Raw genomic sequence first — 22,085 nt, forward strand, 5'->3', positions numbered from 1 at the left:
AGCCAACCCATAAATTCTGGAGTTACTAAAATATATACTATTAAGGGTTTTTTTTTTGGGGGGGGGGGGGGAAGGATGTTAGGAGTATTTTGCAATAACAGGTAACTAATACATCAAGTAAGAAAAATCTCATTTCTAAGTATACCTATGCTGACTCTGAATATCCTCTTTCATCATGAGACCACAGGAACTACAGTGGGAACTTCAAGACAGAGTACAGAAAGGTAGCTACCAGGCCCCAACTTGGTAAGCATCTTCATACTACTCTGAACAAAACAGAGATGCCAAAAGTGGATGGTTTTGTTATGTGGATTGTTTTAGTTTGCTTTATGTACATGTACCTATTTATTAAAGCAAAGTCTACATATATACCCCACACTCCTAGTAAGTAAATCTAAATTGGGTGCTTACATGCTTAAATGCCACCTAAATTGAAACAAAGAGATCTAGGAGATTATCACATTCAAATACTTAATATAATTAAATTTCAGTACACAAGAATTTTAAAACACATAATTAATTTATATAGAAACAAGTATTTGAACATTCATAAACTTAATTATTCCTCTGTTCAAATATCCACTATGAATGAGGCACTGTGCTGGAGATACAAATGTAAGACATGTTTCCTGACTTTGTGTTTACAATGCACAGCAGGAAAAACATTTGTAGATTAAACATTTCAAAACTCTATGCAAAGTCCTATTCTAGTTAGAATGCCATGATTATTAAAGATGGGATACAAAGAAATTTCTAGGCTGGCCTTGTCCTGGGTATTCAGTGGAAAAGGCGACATTACCACTGAGTGCTGGACTAGGTAGGAAAGAGGGGGAGAGTAGGAAAGGGGACACTAGATGTAGCAGAAAGGATAGGCAAAGACAAAGAAACTGCCATTAGCACAATGTTTACAGAAAATTGACAGTGGGGTCAGGAATTCTAACAAATTAAATTGATGTAAGAAGTGTAACAGAAGTTAGAGAATGTCAGAAAAGTTAAATCATGGGGGTTGGGGAGGAGAGCTGCCCACACCCCGCCAGGGTGTACCTACAATGCCCAGCAACACGTTTGGTTGTCACAAATGGGGACATGCTATTGGCATATAGTGGATGGAAGTGTCAAAAATGCTGTTAAACAGGAAAACCACCTGAAACTATCTAGACCAAAATGTCAATATGAGTTGAGAACCCATGAGTTAGGTCATGAAAGGCCTTGTATGCCATGTTTACAAGGTCTGGCTTTATTCTGCTCAACACGCTATCTTAATCTGGGTTCTATTTGAGAAATTACCTACCAACTTTCACTTGTGAACCTTCATGAAGAAGGAACAAAGCTACATATCAAAACAAAAAATTACCAACTCTGCTCACAATGCACTATTAGCGGTTGCTTATACAGTCAATGGATTTAAAAACAAAAGACTGACCCCCTTAGCCTTTGAGAACCACATGTCTTAAATTCAGATTACTTTTGCATTTATTAAATTAGGATTTCATCCTAGGTTCTAACATTAAAAGCACCATACCTCACCCTGCTCCCCCCCTTACTGTAAGATCAAATGGTTAAGTGATAGGATTCAAATAGATCTGATTCTGCAGCACACCTGGGCGGCTCACCTGGTTAAGCAACCAACTCTTAATTTCAGCTCAGGTCACGATCTCACGATTTGTGAGATTGAGCCCGCATCGGGCTCTGTGCTGTGGGTGCGGAGCCTGCTTGAGATTCTTTCTCTCTCCCTCTCTCTCTGCCCCAGCCCCACTGGGTGTCTCTTTCTCTCTCAAAAATAAAGAAATAAACTTAAAAAAATAATAAAAATAAAAATAAAAACAAATAGATCTGATTCTGGTCACTATGTTTTGTTTGTTAACAGAAAAATAATCCACTAATTTAAACCTCTCTACTCATGTTTCCCATTAGAAATATGCTTTAACCTTATTCCAAAATACTTACCATATGAAGCCTCTCAACCAGCTTTTGATCCCCAAGGCAATTGTTTGTATCAAACCATGAATCAAAGTCCTAGATTAACAAACCAAAAATATATTAAGATCAAAAATATTAACTACCAGTATTAACTACAAATACCCTATTTATGCTAGAGATAACAATGATTTCTAGAATTAGTTGAGTATTTGAGTTGTAGATTGCAAAAAATCATTTGGTTCAATCCCATACATTTCACATGTCACTGTTAGCAATTAATTTTAGAACTACTTTGAGAATCAAATTACTTCCTAAACAATTTTCTCAAAAACAAAGATGACAAGTTTCACAATGAAAAAAAACAATAGTTGGAAGAGAAATTCTGTAGAATTAGAGAATTAATATTCTTGAAAAATATCTTTCTTTAGAAAAGCTTAAAAATTAAAGTCACTTTAGTTTGTTCTCTAAGGCTACTCAGACTACTCAAACACAAAGTTTGCAGAACAGCCAATTTTAACTAAATTAATTTAAATTACCAACATTTCATTAGTATTTGGGTAGGATCTGAAAAAGGGTAACATTTCCATATTCTTACCTCTTTAACATATCTGGTATATATTTGTGCTCTGTTAGTAAGCATAATCTTAGAATTAACGGTGTTAACTACAAGAAAACTTTAACTTATTGCTAAACAAAGTATCAATGCACTAAGAAAAAGAAATGATCTCAAACAAAAGCGTCTAAATACATAAAAGCAGAACTAAAGTATTTTTCTGAGTTAAATGTCTTCCAAGAACACAAATTTCTCTATTCTTTTAAAATGATCCTTAACACAACAATCCAAAATTATCCCTTTTGGAACTTAATTGAGTTCTTCAAAGCCACACACACACACACACACACACACACACACGCACGCACGCACGCACACGCTCACGCCCACGCTCTCTGTATCTCTTGCTCTCTCCAGCCATGGAAACAAAGTTAAAAAATGAACAAATGAACTCTGGTTCGGCAAAACATTGAAATTACAAACGGCATAGACTTTCAATATACATATTATATTCTTAGGTACAGCCAACAGTTTGAGTACCTAACCATTTTTATGAGTGCAAATAATCTATTAAAAGGTAACGTTTAGGTTCAATGTTTGTCAGACCATAAAAAAAGATGGCTAGACAGGTTTTACCGAATTTGAAGACAATCTTGGGAAGAGTACATTTATGGGACTTAAAACACAAGCAATGTGAAGCTCACAAATTCACCTGGGGTATAACCTGAGCAGTACTTAAGAACACAGGCAGTCCACCGACAGCCGCTGAAATTCAGGCCGTGACTACCTGTTTGGTATATGAATCTATGATATTCCAGAGGGGAAAAACAATGGTTTGTAAAATGATATTTGTCTGGGTGGCTCCGTTGGTTGAGCATGAGACTTCGGCTCAAGTCATGATGTCACTGTTTGTGTGTTTGAGCCCCACGTAGGGCTCTGTGCTGACAGTTGGGAGCCTGGAGTCTGTTTCAGATTCTGTGTCTCCCTCTCTCTCTCTCTCTGCCCTTCCCCAGCTCGTGTTCTCTCTCTCTCCCTCCCTCCCTCAAAAATAAATAAACTTTAAAAAAAGAAGTTAAAAAAAAAAAAAAAGAAACCCAAAGACACAAGTAAACTCTCAGGAGGCATAGAAAAAATTTGGTAGGTTACACCAGGCCATATAAAAGATGAAAAATCAACAATTATCTCAAGCAGGGCTGAAAGGTCAATTTTATTATAAAAATGTATAGCACTAAACAAAAACATTAACATTCCAACCAAACGGTAAGACATACTTACGTCTGCTGAATTAAAGACATCTGGCAACAAAAAATTAAGAAGTGACCAGAGCTCGTGCAAGTTGTTTTGAAGAGGTGTTCCAGTTAATAATAGTCGATTTGTAGTCTTGAATTCCCTCACTATTTCTGACAACTGAAAGAATCAAATTCATCATTAGACGATTCTACATACTGATCAAATTCTAAATGAAGGTACAAATGATTTTCATTTCCAAATACCAAATTACCTTGGATTTTTCATTTTTGATCCTGTGAGCTTCATCTATAACTAAGTATCTCCAATTAAATTTTTTGAAAACAGACTTCTCTTTTATGAGCATTTCATAAGATGTTACACATACATCCCATTCTCCTGGTAATAAAACATCTCTGACAAAAGCAGCCTGTGCAGCAAGAGAAAAAAATTACATCAAGCAGAAATAAACTATACCTTAAATTTATTGATGACAAGTAATCTAATACATAAAAGAGGGTAGAAATATTAAAAAGAGATAGTTACCTATAGTAGGCAAGCATCCAGAAATGGCTCAAACTAACTTCATTAATCATTTTCACTAATCATTTTTGTGTCAGAGCCATTTAGTAAAAAAATAATTGACAAATTGATCAGTGCAAAATTCAATAAACTAAATAACTCTTAAATGTCTTTTTTCATTTCCAACAGATGCTAAAATTCTTAGGAGAGACAGGTTTAGGCAAAGGAGTGTATGGTTTGTGCCATAAAGTGAAGACTCAAGGATGGTTTGCAGTAACCGTTTTCACTCCTTTCATATTTACAATCTATTAAGGCTTTGCTATTGTAAGTCTTATTTTACAAGAAAGTAAAGCAAAAAGTGGTTTAAATTGGGCTCCAAAACATAAAAAGCAATTTGGTAACTTAAAATACCCAAAATATCTATACAAGGAGAAAAACAAATCTAGAATCATCACTGATTGCTAAATGAAGAGGAAACAAAATTAAGTACATTTACTTTTAACATAGTACACTTTAAAATCTGAACTTTATATTCTCAAAAGTATCATTATTTCCTTCCAAAAAATTTCAACTAACCAACATTTTAACTTATTTCAATAAATACCACACCAGCTAACTAAAATACTGTGATTGGCTCAATCCATCTTTAAAAAATACCGTGACTATTAATTACCATTATGCATATCAATCTAAACAAAATCTGGCTCCTCAAATTTCCAACCACTTCTCAAACTCAAAACTTCTTTAAACAAGGATTTTGCTTCTAGAATGAGAACATGCCCTTTGATTTTATACAACCAATCTCAAAATAAAAGAAACTATATTCATATGGCATCATACAGTCTACAACTCCTTTTCCCCAGCAGGATTCTTGACCACCAAGATAATATGACATCTGTAAATTACGAATATTTGTGAAGACCCAAGTTTACTATTGGACTCCTTCTCTTTTATCCTCTTCTAGTTACCCCCCTCCCCTAAACCTAAATTCAAATTGTTTTAATATCAAAAATGTAAAGGAACATGAAAAGCTTACTCTTTGTTCTTTATCTCCTATCAAGCAAACAGATCTAAGTGTTGGTACCCATCTCTTGAATTCACTCATCCAGTTGTGTAATGTAGACTTAGGAACCAAAACCATATGAGGACCGGGAATGTTTCTATAGTGTTTCATGTACCCAAGAAGAGAAATTGTTTGAAGAGTCTTTCCCAAGCCCTGAAAGGGTAACCATAAAGCAATGAAAAACAAAAACAAAGTAGACATCCATATTTGTATTTCCTGACATACAAAAATATTCAAAAGCAAAGCTGTGTTTGTAATAACTAACAAATTGCAAGCACATGATATGTGTCAAGCTCAGCAGTGTTGTTTTTTAATCTTCAGAGGTCTATAAGGAGGTACTACTACCATGCCCATAAGGCCCAGAAGTTTAAGTGACTTTCCCAAAGTCGCATAGCGGGGCTAGAAGTAAGACCCATTTCTTTTGACTCCATGCAATTAAGTGTTTTAGCACTATCGCTGTATGGAAATTTTGAAACATTTCACTACATAACTAATAAGTAGTAAACGAGGTAAATGTTTTGAGACAGAATTATACAAGCTGCCACACTGAGAAAATATTCATTGATGAGAAATCAATGAGCCTCACTTGTGTTTTACAGAAGTGGAGGGAAACAGCCAAAACATTTTATTACAAAAGTCTGTCAAAAACATGTTTCTCAAAATGTATTACTTTTAAATTTATGACACTTTTATAAATAATAATTCCTCACAACTGAAGTATAGATTCTGCTTCTGCAACTAAAGCAAGTCTGACAGAGTTTAGTTTGGTAACAGTTCTAGATTGTAATCAACAAAAATTATGTTCTACTGTCTTAACGTGTATAAATTTCATGGTACAAAGGATTTTCAATTACAAAAATATGGCCTTCTAAAAAACTATGAAACACATACCATTTCATCTGCAAGGATACCATTGATGCCATTCTCATACAAAGAAATGAGCCAATTCAATCCTCGGACCTGATAATCTCTCAGTTTACCCCATTTTACATCTGAGAATAAGAGAGAAAACACAATGCACATTTTAAAGACACAAGAAATAAAGAAAGGCTGTCCCTTTCATTTGATACTTGGGTTTAACTTGGACTTGCACAGGTTTACTCTGTGACTTTCCTGTCTTCAATTTGCAAGTCATTAGAAGCAACCACTGTGATCTGGAGCCGAGAAGGAGCGGACGGATAAGGAGAATAACCAAGTGCAAAAAACATGACTGTAAAGCATCGGATTACCTACCCCAATCACTCAGTTCTTACGTTACCAATATATATTGATACTAGAGACTCTCTTTGCTCTTTATATCCTTTTTAAAATGTTATCACAAATGTTTTTAAACCAAGTGTTTTCACCTTCCATGATAACCCACAGACATTCTCTGGGGATTTAGTTTTCCTCCTAACAAAGGGGAAATAAGACAAGATATACAGAAATTGTTTTTCCTTTACCTTTTATAAGTTACTTTTTTAACAGGCTCAAAAGAGACAATATCTCTTCTGGGGTTTACTACACATTTCCCACCCCAGAAAAATTACTAAGTATATACATCATAATCACCAGATTTTTTTTTTAAATATGCACATCTATACCCTATCGTCTTTCAAAAACCACTGTTTTCTGGGAAAACTAGCTACAACGTAGAAATGTGAGAAAGAAACAACCCAAATAATTCAAATTTCCTTCTCCCTTTGCACCAAACACCTGGCTCTATTTTCTAACTTCATGAAAAGAAATGGAAACTGGGTATTCCACAACCCAAAAAAACCCCTGAAAATACATACTTTAAACAGATCGCTGAATTTCTAACCAGATCCTGTCTTGTCTGAAGTTCAACTTGCTAAGAGTTAAAATTACAGTTAATTTAAATAACAAGTCCAAACTGTAGGTCCTATAGTGACCTTTATAAAGTTTTGCTGTTGGTTAACAACCATTATGACCACACAAACAAGTTATCCAGTAGTAAGAGAAAGGAGATCAGGAAAAAAAACAAAAAAAAAACAAAAAACTATCAGGCTTCAGTACAGACAAACATGCCACCAGACAAAATTATATATATGTAAAACTTAAATCTGGTTAACCAGGTTTTCTTTAGGAAAACCATTAAAAAACAAATGTTTCAGAAAAAAATTTTAAACTAACTTAATACAAAATCCTGAGATCAGTTAACCAAAGTGTTCATGAAGTGCTTTTCTTTACACATTAAGTTTTCTTATCTGGGGCAAAAACAAGGCAAAATCCATTTCTAGTTTTACACATACATTCAGGCAACAACAAACACAATGGCATTTTATGCCCCTTTGAAATATAGCATTGCTATTAATACGCTACCACTCCCATCCAAAAAAAATCTGAAATTTCACGTTCAATAAATTTCAAAAGATTACTAAAAATTCCCTTTATAAATTACAATCAAAACAAATCCAAAACATTAACCAAAGAATGTTTCAAAGGGGATTCTGGAAAAAATCAAGTAGTTATAAATATGTATAACATACATGATGGAGAGTCTTCAAATCTAGTGCAAACATTGGTTGCTTTAGAGCTTTCGGTCAAGAGTTCTTCATCCTCCTCTTGCTCAGTTCTACGATGTCGGTAGCTGTCAAGTTCATGATAAAATCAACTGATTAGCACTTTAGTTTTAACTACCAGCTACTATTTCAACATAATAGTCAAGTGGCTGACCAAGATTCCACAATAATTTTTAAGAGGCATTTACATTAAGACCAGAAAAGTGGAACAATAGATATTAGTAAATTTAAACCTGAAATATTTTACATGGCTTCCTAATACATATAATGCAATTATTACAACAGTGTAACACCTGAAGTAATGTGATAATCTCATTTCAAGGAACTACGCAGTCAGAAAAATTTCATAATTTGTAATTTGAAGTTATATTTTAAAGTATTTCCACCAGGAAAAAGAAAAAAAAAAAAAAAAGAGCTCCAGAAATCACATTTTAAAAACTACAACTTTCAAAAGGATAAGATTGTGCCATCTGAGACAATATGGTTGGACCTAGAGGGTATTATGTTAAGTGAAATAAGACTGAGAAAGACAAATACCATATGACTTCACTCATAAATGAAACCTAAAAAAATAAATAAGAAATAAACAAACAAAAAGCAAAATCAGAACTGTAAATACAGAGAACTGAGTTGCCAGAGGAAAAAAGGGTGGGGCACTGGACAAAATGGGTGAATGGGAGAGACATATAGGCCTCCAGTTATGCTGTGATTAGGTCACAGAAAGAAAAAGCAGAGCACAGGAACACAATCAATAATATTGTAAAAGAGATGCAATGGAACCGATGGTAACTATACTTATGGGGAACACAGCATAATGTATAAATCTGTCCAATCATTAAGCTGTACACCCAAAACTAATGTCAACTGTATGTCAACTATACTCAAAAATAAAAATTAAAAATATAACTGTGACTTTCACTGTGACAATAATATAGCATAATGTATAGAGTTGTGGAATCACTGCTGCACACCTGAAAGTAATGTAACATTGTATGTCAACTATGCCATTAAAAATAAATATACTTAAATCTACAACTTTCAGCAAAAGCTGCAGAATATGCAGAACAGAAATTTAGTGCTTAAGCAATGACTCTTCATCCAAGATTTCATCAAAACTACTCAAAGCCTATTACAAATGCCCAGATTCTACACCCCAAGAGAATCGGATACAGCCCCTTAAAAACTAATTTTCTGCAGTTTTAATATTGCCAAATTTCTTAATCTCTAAAGGGCTCAGGTTAGAAGTACTTCAATTCTCCAATTCTGAAGCTTCCAATTTTGAACCTTCATACTTCCAACAAATATTTTCATTTAAGTTAGAAAACAGCAGATTATGCCACTCTTGTAACTTCTAAATCTAAGTGCTAGTTTGATCTGTACCAAAACTACATGCTTGAAAGAAGAGGATAATTAGCCTTCTCAGAAGAATTCTTCAGAAACTCAGACCAAGGCAGTAAATATATGCAAGAATATTCTTGTTTCATGTGCTTCAAAGTAGAATGTCTTAGTTATTTTTCATACTTCTCCTCCTTTTAGCCCTATAAATCTTAATACAAAGATCTACCCTCAATTCCAATTTATTCTCCATAAACTAGGAAAGAACTTTTAAAAAAAAATTTTTTTTTTCAACGTTTATTTTTTTTTGGGACAGAGAGAGACAGAGCATGAACGGGGGAGGGGCAGAGAGAGAGGGAGACACGGAATCGGAAACAGGCTCCAGGCTCTGAGACATCAGCCCAGAGCCTGACGCGGGGCTCAAACTCACGGAACGTGAGATCGTGACCTGGCTGAAGTCGGACGCTTAACCGACTGCGCCACCCAGGCACCCCGGAAAGAACTTTTTTTTTTAAATGTTTATTTTGAGAGAGAGAAAGGGGAGGGGCAGAGAGAGGGAGAGAAAGAATCCCAAGCAGGCTCTGCTGTCAACACAGGGCACTGCATCGATCTCAGGAACTGGTTCCTAAGATCACTACCTGAGCCAAAATCAAGAGTCAGATGCATCCAGGCACTTCCAACTAGGAAAGAACTTTAACTTTCTTTTCTTATTTTTTTTTTTCAAATAAAATCTCCTCACAGGCTATTATCAAGATGATTGATTATTATGGTCATAAAACTGAAGATAAAGGCTGGAATGTGCTTATTACTTCAAATTGAGGGTTAACAGAACATAACTGTGGATGATGGATTAAAATAAATAAATACATACACACACACACACACACACACACACACACACACACATCCTTATACTTAAGGACAGTACCATCACCCTAACTAGTTCACATAAGCTAAATTTCCATTTAAGATGGTCTAAAGGTTAAAGAAGAAATGTGCTAAACCAAGACTCCTTGTCCCCAATAACGCTAGTAAGACCAAGCTAAACAATATATTATATATTTACTATAGAATACCTTTATGTTATATAATCTTAATACAAGTGTTTCTTTCCATCACATATTAACTACACTATAAAATACCCATTATACTAGTTCACATTTCCAGAGCACGACATCTGATGCTATTTAAATAGCTGAAACTTCTCAAGTCAGAACAATTTAAATACACCTGAAGTACAAGGGTCTCTTATAAAGTTTCAGAAGTATTAAAACAAAAGCACTCTGATTACACACAATGGGTAAGAAGACAGATTAGATGACTGGAATATCCAAGTAAGATTAAGGTATTATGCTTATGCTTTTTGACCATAATCCCTTCAAGATACAGCTCACACTTCCGTGTTTCTGTAAATTGTGTGGTAAACTTAATGTTATTGGTGAGTTTGTAATTTCCTCTTTTAAGTGTATTTATTTACTGATTATTTTTCATTTTTCACCTTGGGAATTACATGGTCATTCCAGAGAACTGAGATTGCCCTAAATCTATTAATACTAAATCTATTAGTTATTACTAATTAAACATCCTGATTATCCAACCAGCACAAAAATTCCAAGGCAGTATTTATAAACCAAACATGTTAAGAGGTATTTTACACATTTTAAACAACCACCTAAGAGCAGGATACAATCTGACACTTCCATTTACAGAAGGACAACTAAGGATAATAAAAAATTTTAAACAAACTGCTGTGTTATAAATCATCACTATATTCCATACACAAGCACAGACTTCAGACAAAAGCAATCCACTTGATGCATGTTTGAGGATTATGACTAGGGCCCATCCCAAATCAGACCGAAAGTCAAGCTTGGACTATTCTAATTACTTCTAAGGGATGTTAAACAGGTTGCTTACACTCTGCATTTGTTTTCTCTCCAAGGAATGGATGACATCTGAATTCCATAACAGTATAATGCTGTAACAGCTAAGGCATTATGCATTATTCTTAATTATTTATACACGTATGGCTACATCTTATCAAGCCAACAACTGGGGCCAAATAAGTAACAGCCCTAAAACAATTTTCTTAATGAAGTAAATTCTTAATGAAGTGATTTTAATGTTTCTAATAAAGATTATCAAAAATAAGTTTGTTTCAACTATGAAATACAAACTCTTACTCACTCGCCAACTGATAGCAAGTTTTGTTTCTCATCCTTTTTTATTCGTGGGCGCCCTGGTTTCATCTTCAAAGGTGAGGTTGGAGTCTTCTGAGCAGCAGGCTGAATGAAATGTGCAAACAGTTCTGTCTGCTTTAATAAATACTCAAATCTATTTGCTCGGTCGGTTTGCTGCAAAAAGTTTTTAAGACACATTTTATCAGAATATTAATACAACTTCAGAAATCAAAGCTTCAACATTCCCCTATACAATAAACTCAGCAAAAAGGAACTACTGAGACATACAACAACATAGATGAGTTTCAAAAGCATTATACCTTATACACACACACACACACACACACACACACACACACACACACAAAAGCATTATACTAAGTGAAAGAAGACAAACACAGACTGTGTACTATGATTTTACTTACACGAAATTATAGCTAGAGATAGAAAGCTCATCTGGAGTGTTCAAGGGGATAAGGACAAGAGCTCATTTTGGGTGGGATAATAAAAATGTCCTACATCATGACTATAAGGTGGCTAACTAATTGCATAAATTTGCCAAACCTCATTAACTTAAAACTGTTGTGTGTCAATTATACAGAAATTTGGTTGACCAAAAAACATTAAAAAATTAAAACAGTTTTCAAAGAAGTGAATTTATTCAGAAATGGAAAAAAATGTGTTGGTCATTCATCGGTTAAGCTGTGCCAAATTTTAAAAAGGCATCAGGTTGAAATACATCTATTAAGGTGCTCCTGACCAGGGGCGCTTGGGTGGCTCAGTCGGTTGAGCACCTGACTTCGACTCAGGTCATAATCTCACGGTTCGTGAGTTCAAGCCCCGCGTCGGGCTCTGTGCTGACAGCTCAGAGTCTGGAGCCTGCTTCTGATTCTGTGTCTCCTTCTCTCTCTGCCCCTCCTCCATTCATGCTCTGTCTCTCTCTCAAAAATAAATAAAACATTAAAAAAGAAACAAAGAAAGAAAGAAAGAAAATGTTTAAGGTGCTCCTGACTGGCTCAGTCAGTAGAGCATGAGACTCTTAATCTCAGGGTCATGAGTTCGAGCCCTATGCTGGGTGGGCACAGAGCTTACTTTAAAACAGAAACTATTAAGTTCATGAAATACTCACTAACCCAATGCAGTTATTAATACTATTTCTTCCTTTCATTTCTAACACCTGCCATTTGAAATCTTCTCTATTACCACACTAAGAGAATGGAAGAATTTCAACCAAAAAAACTTAAGATCACTGAAATCAGCATACTTCTCTCCATGATAATTTCCTATAGAAGACAAGCTTCAGTTTTTTGTTTTTGAAAATTACAAACTATTTTATAATTTTAAGCTTACTTATTTTGAGAGAGAGAGAGAGCATGCACAAGAGAGCATGCAAGGGGGGAGGGGGCAGAGAGAGATAGAGGAGACCGAGAATTCCCACCAGACTCTGCACTGTCAGCCTAGAGCCCGATGTGGGGTTCGATCTCACAAACCATGAGATCATGACCTGAGCTGAAATCAAGAGTCAGATGTTTAACTGACGGAGCCACCCAGGTACCCTATGAAGATTAAAAATTATTTTAAAGTACTGATAATATACTTATGCGTATTTTACAGTATTTCATTTCTTTATATGTATATAATAAAAAAGGCAAGCAACTAGCAGATGTTGGGCCTGAAAAAAATCTATTCACTTATTGTAATTATATTTGGAATCAAGATAAATTAAGCTATGGAAATTAATTCAGATAGGTCAGAGCTAGACATTGTAAGGGAAGTGCTATTCTGCAGTATTTAAAAATCACTAAGTATTCTTCACTTCTTCCAAAGTTTTCAATCAACATTATCTTCTTAAATAGCTTTTCAATTCAGCAACTACTTTTGTGTATCTACCAGAAAAGGCACATTTGTTCATCAAATTCCAGTATCAAAAATAAACATAAGGCATTATTTAAGATGGTCAGAAGGTAAATGCTTGGAAAATAAAGCAGGATAAAAGGAACTGGGAATGGCACTAAAATTTTAACGAGGATGACCAGAAAAGTCCCAAGACATGATGTTTCAACAGAGAAGAGGGTCCCCTCCACCCCCATTCTTAGATCTTATCACAGATCTCTAATGCTCAAAAACCTTTAATGGCTCTAGATGTCTTAAGATTTTCAAAGTGCTTCACAACCCATCAGAGCAAAAATATCCAAAACTTGATCTGCATAATCAAGTTTTGAAACTACAGCCTTAAGGAATTAAGTACAGAGTTCACCATAGTTCTACACATGATCAATGACTTCAAAATTCTCACTACTCATTCATTCAAGTAGTAGTAGGATTATCAACTAGTTGCAAAGAACCAAGGAGGAGTTCAGAACAACATTTACAGAATAATTATGGCAAACATTGAGGGAAAAACAGGCAAAGACCTTGGTTGTGAATGAAAATATTAACATAAAATGATGTGAGATCTTAAAGGGAAAAAACAGATCCTTAAGAAGTAAAAATAGAGTAAGATTAGGAACCTGAAGGACATGAATCACAAAATCAAATGGAAGATTAAAATCAATAGCTTTAAATCAGTTCCTCTCTCTGAAACAAAAGGAAATGACACAGGGTAGCAGAGGCCATACATGTTTGGAAATAGGAAATAAACTGAAGAAAAGCCTGTTAATTCTTTGTGGAGGAAGACTGAAAATAAGGCTGTGGCAGAAATGGAATAGAAAGCTTAACCAGAATAGTAAGTAAAGTTTTAAAATGGCTAAATGGGGGGCGCCTGGGTGGCGCAGTCGGTTAAGCGTCCGACTTCAGCCAGGTCACGATCTCGCGGTCCGTGAGTTCGAGCCCCATGTCAGGCTCTGGGCTGATGGCTCAGAGCCTGGAGCCTGTTTCCGATTCTGTGTCTCCCTCTCTCTCTGCCCCTCCCCCGTTCACGCTCTGTCTCTCTCTGTCCCAAAAATAAATAACGTTGAAAAAAAAATTTTTTTAAATGGCTAAATGGGATTGTTGAGCAATAAATACCAAAAGCCTGAGAGTAAAAACCATAAATTTATTTTGGTACCAATCAGCACTATTATTCAGTTTTCTCAAGTAGTATTCAGTATCCTTGGTTCAAGAATAAAGCGTGGATACTGAGACTTACTTACCTATAGTTAGGAGCTAGCAGATGACAGGGGAGCTTGATTTAAAAAAGAAAATGTTAGTCAAGACCATGATGTTGAAAAAGGAAATGATCAGGAGACTGAAAAATTTGGAAAAATGTATGAAGAGATCTTGAAGAGGCCCGATCATAAGAAAGGAAGCAAATACAGAAGCCAACGAAATAACCCATGCAACAGAAGAAAAATGAATTAGGGCAATAAGGGAAAAAGAGAAGTATTTATGATGTTTAACTTGCAAGATTATTAAAATTATGAAGTACTGCTATAGACAGCTTGGGTATATATTAAGAGGAACTGTCACTGATTGAGGTAACACTAAGTATATGTGTGAGGCACAGAATAAATTCAATTTTGGATATTCCTAAGTAAGAGGTACCAAAGGGACTTAAATGTCCAACAAAAAATGAAAATACAGTGGTTGGAAGCATCTGGGCTAGAGGTAAATATTGAGAAGAATTCAGTTTAAAGAAAACCAATGATGAGGTCGCCTGACTGGCTCAGTTAATACAGCATTTGACACCTGATCTTGGGGTTGTGAGTTCAAGCCCCACATTGGACGCAGAGATTACCTAGAAATAAAACCTTAGAAAAGAAAAGAAAAGAAAAGAAAAGAAAAGAAAAGAAAAGAAAAGAAAAGAAAAGAAAAGAAAAGAAAAGAAAAGAAAAGAAAAGACAAGACCAATGACAAGGATCGAACTATTCAAGAAGAAATGTTAGAGTACAATGGTAAATAGATGCAGAATACACACATCTTGAATAACTACTTCTCTGGTCTTTTACTCTCCCCACTCTCTGATACTAAATCATAAAATAAAGGGAGATAAAATAACCCAAATATTTATATGATATTATTTTGTGCGTTTATGTAGTACTTCTATATTTGTATAGAAGTACTTTACGTATGCAAACAACAAAAGTTACAGTATCCTATGTTACACACACTTCAACTGAATATCTGTACCTCAACTATAAAAATTAAATGCAGAAATTTGGTCCATTCAGTCACTTAATTTAAGTAATTATAGACTCTATTCATATACCTAGAGCATACCATTTTTTCTTCGTAAGTGGGATCTGGTTCTTGGACTTCTTTTTGCTTTCCAGGAGATGCATCATCAAATACTTCCTGGTAGGAAAGAAAAATCATGGATTGTTCTTCAAAAATAGTCAACACATCATTATTAAACTAATTTCTGCTGAAAACACATTCTAAGTAATACATTTCTACTGCAAACTTGCTAGATACTCAAATGGCTGTTATCTAACCTGATAGGATATCTTGATGAAATTAAACGCCATGATGAAAACAACCTATTTAACCCAAATATGTAAACTACATGGCTACTGGCCAAGATTTAAACAACACAAGACTATGATCTACATCATCCCAGAATAAAAGAATAACTTTCAACAAATCTGTCTCTTTTTTTACTCAATAATTATGAAACCAAGTTAAATAGTATATACTATGAAGAAATCATGTTCCTTTTTAATTATAAAACTGCAGTATCTACCTTGCTTGTATGTAACTATAAACCTGAAATACATCATTAGTCATGCTGATTTCCATCTTCTGGAAAAACATAAAAAAATTTCATGCATCCTAAATCAAATACTCTTTAACAATCTGATTCCTAAATTGGTAGTAAATATCCTATCCTGTGAATTTATTCACCCTGACATTCAAAATGCCACAAACAAAAAACAGCAACAACTATACTGCAAAGTTCCACTCACCTATCAAAACAGCAACTAAGAATAGTTGGTAAAAGAATAATTTTCATTAACAATATACAAATCTGGGCTTGGTACTATGTATTATAATAAAGCTACCTGTGATTAAAAAATTGGGAGGGCTGGAGGTGGTAGAGTAGTAAAGAGGTCAAATGACCTAAATTCTAGTCTAACTTCATTGCTAAGAGCTTTAGGTACCTGTGTAACCGTAACTTAAGCTCATCACAAATCTCTGGTTTCCACAAATAAAAAGGATAAAGCCACCTGTAAGCCTACTTCACAAAATAGTATTGGATGTCATGAAAGGCCAAATACACCCTAAAAAAATAAAATGTGGTTTCCAACAGTAGTCATTATTTCTTCCATAGTTAAAAAAAAAAAAAAAAAAAAAAGGGATTTGGACTCCAAGACTCTTGAGGTCACATGACACACATACACAGTGTGTCTATCTGCCTAGTCTGTCGGCATTTAGTGTACCTATCTATCAATCAGTCTAGTCAATAGCGAAAAAAGGCAAAGATAGGCTCAATCTACAACTCCAAAAAGATCATAATAAACAAAAACTGGAATTACTCCCTTGACTTATCAGTATCCAAGCAAAAATGAAAACTTAACTGAATACATGTGAAAGCTAGCTAACATTTCTGGGAAGATCAGCCTTGTCAAAAAAAGTTCGTGAATGCAAGATTTCATTTGTTTTCTAATTTTGAAAAACACCCACCTTAAATTCCACTTTCAAACAAGAAAAAGGCATTTAAGACTGCCAAATATACTACATATTTTTGCTCAAATCTGTTTTTTACCAGGGAACCTCAATGACTTCCAAATTCAGTTCAGAAAAGACTGAAAGTACATTTACTTAAAAAAATTTTTTTAATCACACTATAACATGCAGAGAAAAAAAATCCAGGCTAAAATTAGTCAGTGAAGAAACTTATGAAAGATGAAATTACTAATGTTCCTGTACTGAGAAGGTTAAAATAACTGTCATTCTTCAAGAAATGAAATTGTCAAACATCCTTCTTGAAAGAATATGAGAGTAAAATATGTGGGAAATGGATCAGTTTCAGAGCCGGACCTGGGTTCTACCACAGGTTCTACTTATCAGAAGACTAATTTCCTCAAAGAGCAAATAAAAATACCCTGGACTTCATTTGGTACTGGCTATCAAACACGAATGTCCATACTTAAATTCCACTTTAGTTTAAAAACAGCAAATAAAAGCCAAATTAGGCTTTATTACTTTCTGATATTTAAGTAACATCTCTAGTGAGACACTGGTTGTTATTCCAAAATTTGAATGGAGACTCTTTGGAGAAGCTTACAGAAACTATGGACAGCACTGTGCAGAGAATTGTCCATTTACACACAACTGCTTTCAGTGTGACGGATCTTCAAACCCCCACACCATGGAGCTGGAATCCAAGTTAAACAGCCCTAGTAATCCGAAGAACCACTTTAAACCTTAAGTAAGAAAAGTAAGGCAACACTAGTGAGGAATTTGAAACAGATCTAAAATCACTTGAAAGTACAGGATATCAATGTTCTATTGCACCAAAACCTACCCTCACCACTAAAAGTTCGCTCATAAACTATTAACATGTTACTTCACTCTAGATTAGACCTTGGGTGCCCAAATAGAACTCTGCTGTGCCAAAAACGCTTCAATGGTAAACTGCACTTCCATTTACTGATTTGTTAATACTGCATAAAAGATCATTTTTTTTAGAGCAGTATTACCTTCACCCCTTGTATCTTAAGGATGGAAAAATCCCAGAAATCTTTGGGCTACGACTTTAAAATATCTCAAAACCGATCGAAGGCCAGGAATAAAATTTGGAAGGAGCAAGCAATCACTTTGTTCCCAGACATCGCACAGTCTTGGAGCATACCCAAGAGACCCGCCTGGCAACTCCCCAAACTTTCCACCCCCGCAGCACTGTCACCATACCCTGGCCAACCCCAGTCCTTAAAGCAGGCTCGGCAGCGAGCGGTACCAATTTTCAAAAAATAAAAAAATAAGTGAATAAAAAAGGCCAAGCCCTCAAAAGAGGAACTGCGCTGGACTGAAAGCTAACCGCCCCAGATTCATCAATTCATCCATCCTCCCATCCACCCCCCGACTCAAAATTAAATGGGCGTCCACGACGGCTGCTGCTACCTCGGTCGCTTCCCTCCCAAAGGAACAGTGCTTGGGAGGAGCCTCCGTTCCCTTCACAGGAGCAGCTGCGCCCCGCTTATCCCCACTGCGCACTCGGCCATCCAGCTCTAGCCATTGTTTCTGCCCAGAACAGATACCGCCCCCACAAGGACCGGGATTAAGAAAAGGAGGCCTGAATCCTCGGATGCGCAGCTTTTAAATGCCTTCCCCACCCGGTGCATCCTTCCCTGACTACTAAGGGGCATCTCCCTCGCCCATCCCGCAAGTTTAGTGGAAACTAAAACCAAGAATCGGATGGGCCAGGGAATTATGGGAGTCCACCGGGAAAAAACAAAACAAAAAAACAAAAACGGGTAGATCCCTCTCTGCCTCAGTAATCACTAACATCTGTTTAATAAAAGGGTTCGAGGATTTCGCAAGGTTCGCTAAAGAGATAAGTAATGTAAATGTGAAATGCCAGAAATCCATAGGAGTCGGCGTGGGTAGGTTAAGCACAAGGGCGCAAGGGTGAAAGAATCATTCCGGTGCCAAAGGGTCTGAGGCCGAGTTTGAGTGCCGAAGGGGTGGAGTACTGCTCTGCGTCTGAGCACTAAAATCTGGGCGAGGGAACCAGCTCCTCGCCCCCCTGCACGCTCTCCCCGCGCCACAAGCCACCCTCACCTCCATCTCGGAGTCCGCGGGGCCGGAGCTGGCCGCAGAGGGAGCCGCCTGGGCCGCGACACCCTCGGGGCCGCCTTTGTTGCTGCTGTTGCTCACGCTGCCGGCGGCCGAGGCTGCTGGCTTGGAAGGCGCGCTCTCGGGAGGCGGGGGTGGCGGAGGCTCGGCCGCGGACGACATGATGTTCCGTCTGCGTCACCCGCTGCTGCCAGAGGCCCGGCAGAGATGAGGAGGCCTAGGCCTGGGTGGCTACGTCGCAACGAGCTGACGGAAGTGCGAGAGGACCACCCGAATGCGCCCCTGCGCCGCGGCTCAGCTAAGAGCCTAAGCCCTGCCCAGCAGCCTCCCGGTCTCGTCTTCCTCCTCTTCCGCGGGGCTCGGGATTCGACCGGCGCTTACCTCACGGCGGGAATCACGTCGACGAGAGTGGGCGGGGCCACCTGGGTCACCGAGGTCAGGGAAGGCGGGTTAATTTACGGGAGGGCGGAGGGTTGGGTAAGGGGAAAGGAAAGCGAAAGAGACCGACGCGAGGAACTAGTTTCGCCGCCTCCTTTTCTTCCTCTGGTAGAAATCATCTATCTCGCCAGCATCCAGGACAACTACCTACGCCACCGACTTTCAACCCTCGCGAGATTAATAGTTGGCTAATTGACTCGGTTCTGAGTGCGCTTGCGCGGTCTCCTCTCCTCACCCTTGGCCACGCCCTCTCTGGGCCCCCAGCGGGCTCTAGGACGAGGAGTGGGCGGGGCCCCGAGGGAGAGCTTGGGGACGTAGCTTTGTGCGTCGGATCCTCGGCGTGACGCGATCGCAGTTCCTAACGGCTGTCCTCATCTGCCCTGTCTTCTGGGCCTGGCCGGGGGTCGGTGTCACCCCCTGAAAACTTGCCCAGGTTTTGCGGCGTCTGTTGAAACGTGGAGGCCTGTGCTGACTTTAACACATATACCGCCTCCGCTTATGGCATGACACCGTAGTGTTGACGTTATGGTTATCCCAAGTGACATCTTGTTTGTTTTCTCAGGAAAGTTGTCCGTTAGTGTGATTTTTTTTTTTTTTTTTTTTTTTTTTTTTTTTTGGTCTTCCCATGTTAGCTGTATCAGTCCTTTCTAAATTTCTTCTACTTCGGTACATTGCCTCCAAATTTACATGCTAAAAGTAAGCAAACTGTGCACGCTGCCTTCTGAGTGAGAAACATGAGTAATCAAGGAAGAGAGGTGGGTTGTATTGTTCCTCAACCACCAAATACTTAATAAAAAATACATTATTTTCTCATTAAGAAATGTTGCAAGTAACCACTGTTTTGTACACTACCTTAGGCTCTCAACACAGCCTAAGGGTCTTAGTGCATCCATCCAGTACAGATTTTAAGCACATTGTGTTCTATTTGATAACAAATCTGCATATTACAGTAAATTATTACTTGCACTGCACAAGGTTTTATTCATTTTTGCATCCCCCTGTCAAGTATTCCATCAGTGAATGGAGGAGACATGCTTTTCAAGAATTAAGGTTTTAGCTAACTGGTTAATTATGTTACATTTCACACACGAAGGACCTCCTTAGAACGCAAAGACTACAAACTTTAAACTAAATGATAATTCTTTCAGATCTAGAAAATGTCCACCAGTCCCTTAGAAATGCTATTTCTAAGACTGTAAAAAACTGCCTAAGGATATATGACAGAAATACCTACAATGGCATTCAACATAGTCTTCACATATAATTACATAAAGCTAGCAATAGGCTGAATTCAACATTGAACTGTTTTTAAAACTATGCTGTACACCCACAAAATTAATCGTTTAGCAATGATAAACATAGAAGAATGTTTATTACATGGTGTTAATTGAAAAACATTTAACAGTTCAAAAATATAGATAAAAATTGGAAGGATATACATCAAAGTATTGAAAGTATTGCTGGTGTATATTTTCTAAGTTTTCTTTGTATTTTTTATTTTTCTAAAATGGGTTTCTATATTATTATACTGAGAAACCTTATTTTTAATATTAAAAAATGTTCTTTGGGGTGCCGAGGTGGCTCAGGCAGTTGAGCATCCAACTCTTAATCTCAGCTCAGGTCATGATCCCAGAGTCATGGGATTGAGCCCCAAGTCAGGAGCCTGCTTAAGATTCTCTCTCTCTCTCTCTCTCTCTCTCTGTCTCTGTCTCTCTCTGTCCCTTTGCTCCTTTCCCCTGGTTGTGCACTCTTGCTCTCGCTACAATATTTTTTTTTAATTTTTTAAAATGTTCTTTTACCTAAAAAGATTTGGGTGGAAGAGTAAAAGGTAGTAGTGTTTAGGGTGGTACCTGACATATAGACATGCAACAAGTAGTTATTGACAAAAATGTATTTAGTATTGTTAAGTAGGAAGAATATAACATTTGTTTAGTATTCAGTATATTTCTCTACTCTATAGTGATGGTAACTATCTTGGGTCCTGGTTTGAAAACTCTAAAAATTATATACTGAAGTATATAAATGGAAGGTTCCTAAGCCAGACAACTGTTTAAGGAAAGCAGTAAATAGCAAGAAAAGCAATAAGCAAAATTTCCTTTAAAATGACAATTGTGGGGCGCCTGGGTGGCGCAGTCGGTTAAGCGTCCGACTTCAGCCAGGTCACGATCTCGCGGTCCGTGAGTTCGAGCCCCATGTCAGGCTCTGGGCTGATGGCTCAGAGCCTGGAGCCTGTTTCCAATTCTGTGTCTCCCTCTCTCTCTGCCCCTCCCCCGTTCATGCTCTGTCTCTCTCTGTCCCAAAAATAAATAAATGTTGAAAAAAAAATTTTTTTTAAATGACAATTGTATTTTAACATGTGCATTTATACTGTGAGTTTCTCATATGAACATATGAAAGCTATATAAGAATCTTAAGAATTGTAGAGGAAAGGTACTTAGAAGAAAGGAGGAAGAGAAGACAGAACGTTTAAATCCACTAATCTAACATTAGGGACAGAGAAATTTTGAGCAGGATCTAGAAGCAGAGAGAAAGAGGAGAGAGAAGCTGCAGAAAACACAGGATGCCTGGACACTGAGCTATAGGGACATTAGCTAAGTTAGGCATATAGT

At 37.0% G+C, this 22,085-nt stretch overlaps 1 protein-coding gene across 3 annotated transcripts in view; it reads right to left on the minus strand.

The window, feature by feature from the left end:
• The window catches only part of SMARCA5 (SWI/SNF related, matrix associated, actin dependent regulator of chromatin, subfamily a, member 5), a 37,939-nt gene extending 18,739 nt beyond the window's left edge, over nucleotides 1-19,200 (minus strand). The window contains exons 1-9 of one of the 3 annotated variants that reach the window (XM_003984979.6): nucleotides 19,024-19,200; nucleotides 15,520-15,594; nucleotides 11,330-11,496; nucleotides 7,775-7,875; nucleotides 6,177-6,277; nucleotides 5,259-5,438; nucleotides 3,975-4,130; nucleotides 3,749-3,880; nucleotides 1,948-2,016 (exon numbers count right to left, since the gene is read on the minus strand). In XM_003984979.6, the coding sequence (XP_003985028.2) occupies nucleotides 1,948-2,016; nucleotides 3,749-3,880; nucleotides 3,975-4,130; nucleotides 5,259-5,438; nucleotides 6,177-6,277; nucleotides 7,775-7,875; nucleotides 11,330-11,496; nucleotides 15,520-15,594; nucleotides 19,024-19,200 (1,158 nt within the window). Of the gene's footprint in view, nucleotides 1-1,947; nucleotides 2,017-3,748; nucleotides 3,881-3,974; nucleotides 4,131-5,258; nucleotides 5,439-6,176; nucleotides 6,278-7,060; nucleotides 7,080-7,774; nucleotides 7,876-11,329; nucleotides 11,497-15,519; nucleotides 15,595-19,023 lie in introns of those variants that run through there. The other 2 variants (XM_045055814.1, XM_045055815.1) reach the window with 2 other exon arrangements.
• Between the last annotated feature and the right edge of the window lie 2,885 nt (nucleotides 19,201-22,085).

This window comes from Felis catus, chromosome B1 (genome assembly GCF_018350175.1).
Source record: "Felis catus isolate Fca126 chromosome B1, F.catus_Fca126_mat1.0, whole genome shotgun sequence".
Lineage (NCBI taxonomy): Eukaryota > Metazoa > Chordata > Mammalia > Carnivora > Felidae > Felis > Felis catus.